The sequence below is a fragment of the Dioscorea cayenensis genome, chromosome 15, assembly GCF_009730915.1.
Source record: "Dioscorea cayenensis subsp. rotundata cultivar TDr96_F1 chromosome 15, TDr96_F1_v2_PseudoChromosome.rev07_lg8_w22 25.fasta, whole genome shotgun sequence".
Classification (NCBI taxonomy): domain Eukaryota; kingdom Viridiplantae; phylum Streptophyta; class Magnoliopsida; order Dioscoreales; family Dioscoreaceae; genus Dioscorea; species Dioscorea cayenensis.
Window position 1 is genome coordinate 22,524,365 of NC_052485.1, and position 11,780 is coordinate 22,536,144.

General features: G+C 32.8%; 1 protein-coding gene across 1 annotated transcript; it reads left to right on the top strand.

The window, feature by feature from the left end:
* The first annotated feature begins 781 nt into the window (after nucleotides 1–781).
* Nucleotides 782–4,214, top strand: LOC120276936 (cytochrome P450 81Q32-like). The gene is made up of 3 exons (XM_039283678.1): nucleotides 782–1,774; nucleotides 2,214–2,341; nucleotides 3,477–4,214. Exons 1-3 carry the CDS (start codon nucleotides 884–886, stop codon nucleotides 3,970–3,972), a joined length of 1,515 nt encoding a protein of 504 aa, XP_039139612.1. The 5' UTR covers nucleotides 782–883; the 3' UTR covers nucleotides 3,973–4,214.
* Nucleotides 4,215–11,780: the final 7,566 nt, after the last annotated feature.

Sequence of the window (11,780 nt, forward strand, 5' to 3'; positions counted from 1 at the left end):
ACTTTTTTAAGATTACATTTATATAAAGAGAAGAATTAGTAGTTTATCGTTTTATTACATATTTTATTCTGATGCTTTGCAAAGCACAGCTAGTTATGTCATTTATTTCCATTTTCACATCTATACACACACCTCACAAATTTATAGTTATTTTAAAAAAAACTATATAAATTTAAAATGAAGCAGCGATTAATTTTCATGCTTGATTTATTTAACTAATCTCCATATATATCATTTTAATATAAAATTAAGTCAAATTAATTATTGTTAATTTTTTATATATTAATCCAATAAATAAATTAACATCTTCATACTGTATAATTTTTTTTTTTTGAATAAGGTGGATAAACCACAATTTATTAAAAAAAAGAAGTAGCAAAGTACAATATACTATATAATTCTCTAACTAATATCTATATATATCAATAAGTCAAATTAATTACTGTTAAAATTTTGGAAAAATTTTATATATTAATTCAACAAATAAATTTTTTCATACCTTATAATTCTTCTCATGAGTTAGTTCCGTTTAAAACTAAATGAACAACTAAAATGATGACACAATTTTTTAAATATATATATATTTATTGATAATTATGTAGAAGGAATGAACCATGTATAAAGCCATTAAATTATATATATACATAGAGAATTAACCATGTATAAAGTCATCAAATTACTCTATCTTTTACTCATCTCACATTTAAATTAATGAATGTAGATGAACTTGATTTGTAATTAACTCATCTCAAAACAAAATTAAACAAGGCCTTGAGCCTTTGAACGTTCCACATTTATTTCAAACACATAACTCATCCTCTTTAAATTCCTCGCCTTGTGGCACAACAAAGATACAAAACCAAAAAAACAAAACTTCAAAGAAATGAATACTTTGGTGTTCTATGGTGCTACCATAGCTCTAGGAATCATCATAGTTTGGAGGTTGTTTCATAGAGTCAAGAAAGAAGAAGCTCACCAGAGAAGACAAAGAGCACCACCAAGCATTCCATGGTCTCTCCCAATCCTGGGTCACCTTCATCTTATGAGACATCCAGTGCACCAACGTCTCGCCGGTTACGCCTCCTCTTACGGCCCCATCCTTAGCCTGCGCTTCGGCTCTCGTCCTACACTCATTGTCTCCTCAGCGGCCATTGCCGAGGAATGCTTAGTTGCTAAAGACACTGCTTTTGCCAACCGTCCCCTGCTCACCGCATCTGAAGTCTTTGGGTATGACTACACTGCCGTGGACTCAGCCTCTTATGGTCCTCACTGGAGGAGCCTACGGCGTATCATGGCCCATGAAGTTCTATCTCAGGCCAGAGTCACTTCCTTTGCTGGTGTGAGAGGAGATGGTGTCAAGGGTTTTCTTGGCAAGCTATGTAGAGATTCAGGGAGGGTGACCATGAGGGTTTATCTCTCTGAGCTGACTTTTAGTCTCATGGTGAGGATTGTGATGGGGAAGAGGTATGTTAATGGAGGTGGAGAAGAAGGAAGGGAGTTTAGGAGGATTGTGGAGGAGGTATTCTTGTTGAGTGGGAAGCTTTGCATGGATGACTTCTTGCCTTGGTGGGTGGCGAAATTGTTTGGTGGAGGGTTGAAGGAGAGAATTGTGAAGTTAGGGAAGGAGATGGATGAGTTGTTGCAAAACTTGGTGGATGAACGGCGACGACAAAGGAAGGAGGTGGAGGAGACGGCGGTGATCGATGTCTTGCTTGCGTTGCAGGAGAAGGATCCAGGGTTTTACTCCGACGTGATCATCAAAGGGATTCTTTTGGTATGTATATATATCCTTGACTCTATTATTATTATTAGGATTCTGTTAACTTTCACATCAATTAAAATAAAACTTATGTTTATAGATGATTTAGGTTTAAATATAAAAAAAAATTTAATAGGACAAAACTTATCCTCCTACATAGGAGCATAAATTTTAATAGGAAATTAAATAAGTGCTTACCATGAAGGATGTCATCTGTTTCATTAGTTTTGGAACTAGTACTTATCAGGAGGAAGCACTATGTCAAAAAAAAACATACATATATTAATTGCTAAACCTAATGTCAGTCAAACGAGACCAAAAAAAACAAAAGTATTTTCCCCCTTAACTCTCTTTCGTGTTCAATACGAAACTAATGCATGATGTGATAGACACAAATATTGATCTTGTCAATTGACTCATGATCTTTATTTTCTCTGTTCATATATGGACAAAGACTCTAGTATCAGCAGGGACTGATACAGTAACGGGAACTCTAGAATGGGCAATGGCTTTGCTGCTTAACCATCCAAAAGTACTAAACAAGGCAAGAGATGAGATAGCCATGCAAGTAGGAAATGAACGTTTGTGTTAGTGCAACCGCACTAGATTATCGCAGACGATCTCGACACCCAGATCAGTCGACGCAAGAACCAGCCGACAAAAGATAATCGACGACGCCAAAGACTAGCTGATACCAGAAGGAGACTGGAGCTGCAAGGAAACATCTCAAGATCTCGACTTTGAAACTTATTTTTAGTAAGTTCTCAATACTGGATCCCAAATATCTCAAGATCACATGAAGTTCTATCTTAAAGATCTCGATGAAGTTATTTTTCAAGAACGCCTACAACTCAAGACAAGATCATATCAAGCACCATATTTAGTGTGATTCTGATCAAGATTAAATACTAGTGAGCTTTAATTAAAGAAAAGATCTATTCATGCAAAGCGAACGAGCGAGATACGATTCAAGTAATCCTCACGGTAATCATCAAGTCTCATTAATCCAAGAAGATTCTGGCGACCAAACTCGATCGAATCAAGATCAGTCTCGAGAATCTCAACACCAAATTTGCGAGAAGTCTGCAAGTTTCACTGAAGACGACATGACGCGCCTCATGGCGGACCGCTGACGTTAGGAAATGGCGAGAGAGGCCAATGCCGAGCAATGGACCGAGATTCTACCAGATCGACTCCCTGACTCAAGCACGACCGGAGTATCGATGGCCTCGGCGTCGTCCGAACGTAACCGTAACTCACGTCTCAAGCATGCGCCACGTTGCAGAACTTACGTTACAACAGTGAGATCAGAATAAATTAATTTCTAGAGTGCTTTTTAAATTAAGAAACTGAGATTCTAAAGAGATGACGCTATATATTCGGACGGCTAGGCTCTCATATGTTTGCACTCGTCGTAGATCAGAAGTCGCGACTCTTAACCTCTGTGAGAGCGCATGAAACCCTGCACAATCTAGAGAGTGAGTGCTCATTATCACTGAGTCGAAATGAAATCGATGTCGCTTTTGCAGACTCACGATTTTTCACCCCTTTTACTGGATTGCTTTTTCTCCCACGACCCCCGCATCGCAGGCAGAGTGAAGTTCGAACCTGCTACTCAAACTCAGTGCTCTCCTTCTGCTTTCGGCTCATAGCTTTTTCTTTCGAAATGGTCATGCAGTGCTCACTAAACCACAAACCACATCGCCGGAACTAACAGTTTGCTTACAGACACGGACCTCCCTGAACTCAGTTATCTTCACAACATCATTAAAGAAACTCTCAGACTCTTCCCAGCTGCACCTGTTCTTCTCCCTCATGAATCAGCAGAGGACTGCACCATATCTGGCTTTAATGTCCCCTCCGGCACACTCCTCCTTGTCAATGCATATGCCATTCATAGAGACCCTGAGCTTTGGAAAGACCCACTCAAGTTTGATCCAGAGAGGTTTGACCGTAAGGTTGGAGATCAAGGAAAAGACTTCAAGTACATACCTTTTGGATCTGGGAGGAGAGGGTGCCCTGGTGAAGGGTTTAGCAAAAGGATGATGATGCTGACTTTGGGGTCTTTGATTCAGTGCTTTGAATGGGAGAGGATTGGAGAAGACCTTGTTGACTTGGATGAAGGTGAAGGGCTTGCCATGCCAAAGGCTATCCCTTTAGAAGCCATCTGCAAACCATGGCCACACATGCTTCATCTTTTATCCCAACCTTGACCCTATTGAAATGTCTAGATCAGCTAGACTTTGAGCAGCTACACTAGCTGTGCATGCATGGCTCATACGTTAACAGGGTTTAGTCTAATCACTATTATGTTGAGTCAACTATATTAGACTTTAGTTAATATCATGTTATATTAAAATAGGTGTTTGTACTGTTTAAGTTAAGTTATCACGGGCATTACGAGTTGGCTTGCATCATTTGGCCACCTCTATATATGTATGCTAATTGGGGTGAATGAAAGTCTCTTTGTGGAAAAATCTTAACAAATATATTCATAAAGTTGAAGGGAATTTAGAATTGTAGTCTTTTTTTTCTTCTTTTTATTACCTGTATTATTAGCATAATTAATTAATTAATTAATTAATTAAATATGAATATAAATATAGAAACTTGAATTCTTACTAATTACTTATCTAATTTTCTACTGTTACTTTTATTTTTTTTACTCAGACTTATAAAATATGCTTGGTTTGAATTTGAACATATATAACTATCGTTAGATTACCAAATATTAAAAAAAAAAAAGCATAGGTATACATATATATGTATAAACCTTTTTTATTATTATTTAACTTACAGTAAAATTTCCACAATTTAATTATTTCTCCCTTGAGTAGAGTTTGTTGTACTGTTTTAATTAGAGGTGGGCACGGGCCGATTAACCTGGCCCTGTGGGCCCGACCCGCCGGGTCCGGTTCACCGGCCCACCGACCCGGACCGACTGTGTGTAGAACCCGCCAGGCCGGGTTGGCCCGTCAGACCCGGCGGGTCCGAGTCACAAGAAGCCGGGCCCAGAACCGGCTCGGCTTCCAAGTTGGCCCACCTAAAAAAAATTTAAAAAAATTCAAAAAAATACAGAAAATTTAGAAAAAATTCGAGAAAATCAGAAAATTTGTGAAAATTCAGGAAAAAATTCAGAAAATTTTTTAGAAAAAAATGAATCAATTAAGACCTCAAAAATGAAGACCACAAGTTTCCAAATAATAAGAGATGTTCCACATATTACACTAAATTTCACTAAAATTTTAAATTACACTAAATTTGAAAATAAATGCCTTGGACTTAATTCGTTTACATGTCGAATCAAGTTGTCTATGTATCCTCCTAGGTGTGAGAGGAATCAAAGCCCACGTAGTTCTATTACACAGTGTAATAGGTCACCCACTTACTTAATTGGTAGCATCTAGGTCTTGGTCGGACTCAATGACTGTTGTTGTCGAGCCGGGTGTGCTCATCATGTTATCTGTGTTGAAAAAATCACTAGCATCTGGACTTTCTTGTTCTGCTTCTTGTTGCCGAACTTGAGCATGTTTCCAGTCATCTGTGCAAACTTGAATTTCAATATTTTGTGGGGTCAATTGCGAACGTGTCGAATCCAACATGTTTCCACCTATGCTAAAAGTCTGCTCGCAAGCTACTGTAGACATAGGACACGCAAAAATATCCTTTACCATTAGTGAAAGAATGGGGTACGGATTTCCATTACCTTGTCACTAGTCTTTTGAGAACCGGAAGGGAGTGTTTAAATACAAGTAGAGCTCTATATATTGTGATCCCCTTGGTTTCTTCTTTGCTTGCCTTTGCAGGAATGATTCTCCCCCACCACTGCTAGATTGTCCTACTGCCTCCTGTGCAACTTGTGGAACTGTATGACTATATCTAATACAATAACTATCATATAATTCAACAAGTTGACTCCTTCTATCAACAACAATTTCATTGACATTCACAATGTTGTCGGAGTCCAGTTCTGATTTTTGAGTATCTACGTCACTCATGGGCAAGCTCATGGGAACCGGTTGAGAATCTTGTCCTTCATTGAAACCTAAGAATTTGTAATATGCTTCCAAATATTCTTGCAAACCTTCTAGCTTCTGCCTTGGATCAAGAACAAATACAACTAAAGCAATAGGAGGTATATTTTTATAATAAGACAACCATTTAATTTTCATAGTGATCAACGCACTAAACAATTATGGATCTAATCTAAACTTCCAAAACTGTTCAGCCACGTCAACAACACCATATAAAAATAAATGGGAAGTAGGAAAATAAACTTGCGAAAACAAATTAGTACATGTGTTAAAACCGCAAGCAAACCAATAATACGAGCGATAATTACCCAGTTATACTCATATAAACAAAAGTCAACCAAGGAATCATTAACAAACTTAGTCAACAATATCCTATAGGGAAATGTTGCACTAAGAAACCGATAAGTTGAGTTCCATCTTATTTTGACATCTTTAGGGAATTTTTTGACCCTCATGTTATGTGCTTTACAATAGCGAGCCCATTGTTTCATGAGGGTCATGCTTTTTCCCATATAAGCTACGACCTCCCTAACGGGGAGTACAAATTCTTTAAGCTCTTCCAAACCACTTTACACACATAAGTTTAAAACATGACAAACACGTCTTATATGAAAATATTTGCCACCACATGAAGGCCTCAAAAAATCTTCTAGAGGTGTAGTTGAGGTCGTATTAGCATAGGCATTATCAAAAGAAATAGAAAAAATTTTAAACATTAAACCAAATTCTTCGATAACTCCACGCATAAGTCTATAAATATTATCGGCGCTATGAGACTCGTTGAACACCCTAAAAGCGAGAACACGCTTTTAGATATTCCACTTGTCGTCAACCCAGTGTGCTGTAATACCCATAAAAGAATTTTCATGAAAAATATCGGTCTAAACATCGGAACATAGAGAAACTGAAGAGTTAAAAGTACGAAAATACTCACAAAGTTGTTCCTTACCATTCTTGTATTATTTGAATATTATTCTTTGAATTGTCCTCCGTGAAACCTTCTTGCACGCCGGTTGCAGTGTGTCATTAATACATTCTTAAACTTGATACCGTTCAGCGAAGTTGAACGGCAAGCGCTCGACGAAAATTGTCTCCGCAATTTTATCCTTGTATTTTGCTTGCGAAAATGTAAATAGAGATGATCGAGAACCTGTACCTTCATCCACAGTGAATCTAATTAGTGACTGTGATCGAGCATGTCCAAGCTTGTCCGGGTGCTTCTTCTGCATGTGTCTGTTGAATGTGTCATATCCTCCACCCTTACAATGTTTAAATTTGAAACCACAATAATTATATTTACCATGTGTTACAATGCCATCATTATTATACAATTTTGTAAAATGAGTTTTAAAAATGTTATATTTGAGGGCAATTTCGGTGGAGTTGGTTGTTTGTCCGGTTTGTGAGGGTTCATCAATCGGTACCGATTGTTCCATTGGGCTCTCAAAATCTTCAAATGGATTGCTTTCTTGAGTAGGTGGTGTGGGAGTGGAAGCCGAACCAACAACATTTTTTCCTCTAGAGCATCTACCACGTGAAGCCATATTGCAATATTTAAGAATTCAACAACTAATTTCATTCAAGTCTTCAACAAATAATTTCATACAAATATCAACAATACAACAATTTATTTCATTCAAGTGTACAACAAATAAATTTCATGCAAATATTTACAAAAAAAACCACATGTCTACAAATATTTACAAATAATAATTTCTTGCAAATATTGAAAAAAATACACAAGTCTACAACTAATAATGAAATAAATATCAACAATACAACAATTTATTTCATTAAAGTGTACAACAAATAAATTTCATGCAAATATTTACAAAAAAACCACATGTCTACAAATATTTACAAATAATAATTTCATGCAAATATTAAAAAAAAAAATACACAAGTCTACAACTACTAATGAAATAAATATCAACAATACAACAACTAATTTCATTCAACTGTACAACAAATAAATTTTATACAAATATTTACAAAAAAAAAACTAAGTCCACAAAAATAATAATTTTGTTCAAGTCTATAAAAATAATTTCATGAAAATATTTTAAAAAAAACTCTATGAAAACTACAAATAATAATTGCATGTACTTTTAAAAATCCCACAAGTTCAAAATTAATTTCATTCAAGTCCACAAAAAATAATTTCTTGCATTTTTTCAAAAATACCACAACTCTAAACTAATAATAAAAATAAATATCATAAATACAAAAAAAAATAATTTCACTCAACTTTACAAAAATAATTTCATGCAAATATTAAATAAAACCAAGTCTACAAAACCTACAAATAATAATTGCATGTACTTTTTAAAAACCCACAAGTTAAAAATAATTTTATGCATTATTTTAAAAAAACCACAACTCTAGACTAATAATAAAAAAAAATATCATAAATATAAAAAAAATAATTTCATTCAACTCTAAAAAAATAATTTCATGCAAATATTAAAGAAAACCAAGTCTACAAAATCTAGAAATAATAATTTCATACATTTTTTTTTAAAACCACATGTTTATACTAATAATAAAAATAAATATCAAGAATACAACTAATAATTTTGTTCAAGTCTACAAAAATAAATTCACACAATTATTTAAAAAAAAAACAACTCCATGAAGTCCACAAATAATAATTTCATGCATTTTTTGCAAAACCACAAGTCTAAACTAATAATTAACATAAATATCAAGAATTTCAACTAATACTTTAATTCATGTCTACAATAATAATTTCGTCAAAATATTTATTAAAAAAAAATCAATCAAAACTACAAATAATAATACAACTAATACTTGCATGATTAAAATAAGACAAGCCTATAAAACTATAACTAAACATAAAAACAAATAAATCATTACCAACCTTCTTAATTGGGGACTTCCAAAATGTAAATAATTAAGAGAAAACCCAAACTTGCACCACTTCAAGTCTACAAAACTCTAACTTGTAATATTAAGCCTTGATAATAAACTCCAATAATCCAAATAATTAAGCTCCAAGATTCCAAATAATATGGCTTGAGAGAGTAAGATTAAGAGAGGATGAGAGTGAGAGAGTTGGGAAAGAGTAATAATTGGTAAAAACTAAATAACATGGGGATAGGGGGTATATATACAAATTTATAAGAATTTTTTTTAAAAAAAAATCTGACTTTTTCAAATTTCAAAAATTTGAATTAATAGCCCAATGGGTATTACAGCCGTTGGGCTGCATGCCTCCAACGGTCACCAACCCGCAAATTGAATAAAACTCAATTCTTATATTTTTACACGAAGAAATTGTTTTGAGATATGATTGAGAACCAAAATTTTAGATAATAGCATCTATATATATATATATATATATATGCGAAAATGAATTGTATCTTTCACTTTGATAAATTTCTTCTTATTCAAGTTTACAATACTAATTCATGGCTTCTAGATGTTTGACTGAGTAAATTGAAGATTTAGCTACAATAATTATTAGTAATGCTTGATTAGTGACTGAAAGTGGGTGAATTCGTTGCTATTTTTTTTATCAGAAGCATCTACGAGAGTGAATCCTACATATGGAGCACGCCAACTTTATGCCTTCTAGAAGGATGGTTGGAAACTTCAACGATACATTTAACTTCATTAATCCTAAGTTAATTAACATGCGATGGTGTGTGCTTCTTTGTAAGTGTTTCAATGTGTGTCTTTGGGAGTGCTCTTAAATAATAAAATTATCATTAAGAAAATATTAAACAGAAAGTTGGATATAATATATATTTTTTCCATTAAAAATCCATTATATATATATATATATATAAATGTAGAGTTTGTTAAAAGGCTAAATTTTTTTTACAATATTATGCACCACGTATCCATTTTTTCATATGGAGAGGAGCACTTTAATTATTTTACTTTTAAAATAATTGATTTCCTAATATATATATATTTTTTCAATTATTTGTTCTATTTTATTTTATTTTATTTTTTGGCACAAATATGAATATGAATTGATAGTGCAGATTGCATATGAATACGGGTGAGGGTTGATGTAAATCTATATTGGTTGGGACTCGTTACTATCACGACGTCTAGCAAGAATTGAACGAGGAATATTTGAGCGTCACATAAGCACCTTTTGCAATGGGATCAAACACTTCTTAAGAATGTTTGAACGAAAACTCAAGAAAGTCGTGCCATGCTTATACTTCTCCCGCCTTTTCATTGACAAAATGAAGGAGAATGAAGAACGAATGCAATATTAATTAAGAGGACTCATCACTTGACTTGAAATTAACGGAACATTTGTTGAAATTTCTTGAGTTTTTTTTTCTCGTTCCATGTTTTGTTTTCCATCTCTCAAGAAAGAGTATTCTCTACCCTTTCTTAACCTATGTTTAAATCTAGACGTTAATTATTGATAACTGTAAACGTGGATTCAACTAAAAAGAATATTGAAAAGTTCGCCTTTCCTATGTTTATACATATCCATTAAACTATTAATCTACACAATAAATGTAATTAATCTTTAATTTCTCTTTGGTAATCATTTGATTTTATTTGGATTGAATAATGAGAAGAATAGTTTTTTTATTTCATCGAACATCTCGCTCAATTTTTAAAATGCACAAATTTCATTTGACTTTCTCATTTAAAAACAACTTGGGTAATTAAGGATAAAAGAAAACATGTGTTTATATCTAATGTCATGTAATTCTTAGTAATTAGTTATGTTCTTTGCTTCCATTTTGATGTTTATATATAAAGTGCATTATAATCGGCACGCAAGTCCCATTTCTTATTTTAATACTATATCCATTTAAAAAAACCTACATAACGATAAAGCTTAAGTAATACGAGAAATATAATTATCATGCTTGAAGTATTAATTTAACTAATGTCTACATATCATTTTAATGTGAAAACAAATCTCCATTGCCCAAATTTAGAAAAATTTTCATGTATTAATTCAATATTTAAACTTCTTCAAGTATAATTCCTGCAAATACATTTTGTTCATTTTAAAACTAAATGTACAAGAAAATAATGATATAGTTTATTGAGTATATGCTTCTTTGGCAAACCAGTTAATAGTTTCATTTGACTATCTATGAATTGAGTAACAAGAAAAATAGTTTTACATTTTATTAAACATGCATTATGTTAAATTTTTATAATGTACATGCAATTTGGTTTCATCATGTGAAAGCAAATTTGATACATATAAGAACATTTATTTATATTTAATACCATGTAAATCTCATTTAGTTATGTTATTTATTTCTATTTTAATATTTAATACATATGATGCAATATCATTATCCACACAATTAAAAAATTATATAAATTTCAAATGATACATGGATTATCATAATTATGATGTTTGAAATAGTGAATTAATATCTGAATATGATGCGGAAAACCAATCAAATTAACTGTTCAAATTGGCAAAATTTTCATGTGTTAATTAAACCGTCAATGACGTATATAAGTTCTCCAAAGAATTAATCAATTTAAAACAAAATTCGAGAAATTTTCTACAGATTAAATCAATAGATAATATCTTACTTGATCAATTCAAAATTAAATTTAGAAAAATTTAGATGTATTAATTCAGAAAATGACATGCTTTATAATCCCTCCTAAGAATTTACTCAAATTCAAACTTAAAATACAAGCAATTATGACACATAGTTTCTTTAATATATATACATAGTTAACCAAGTATACAAGTCAATAAATTATTCTATCCTCTACTCATCTCACTAATGAAATAATTAGTGTGGGTTTTAAACTTTGCTTTCTAATAAAAAATTCTATCATTAATGAGAGGAAACGTCAACAATTCATTTGGAGATAATTTCAACGCCACTACCAAATCTAAGTTTTCTACATTCCATTTTTTAATTTAGCACGCATTCACTCATCTTCTATAAATTCCTTGTGGCACTACAAATATTAACATAAGAAGAAAAGAAGAACGAAAACTTGAAACA

Bases quoted from the DNA above. Each gene is read 5' to 3' on its own strand.
- LOC120276936 (XM_039283678.1), top strand. From the start codon at position 884: ATGAATACTTTGGTGTTCTATGGTGCTACCATAGCTCTAGGAATCATC. The intron at 1,775-2,213 runs GTATGTATATAT...ATATGGACAAAG, and splicing joins TCATCAAAGGGATTCTTTTG to ACTCTAGTATCAGCAGGGAC. The intron at 2,342-3,476 runs TTTGTGTTAGTG...CGGAACTAACAG, and splicing joins ATGCAAGTAGGAAATGAACG to TTTGCTTACAGACACGGACC.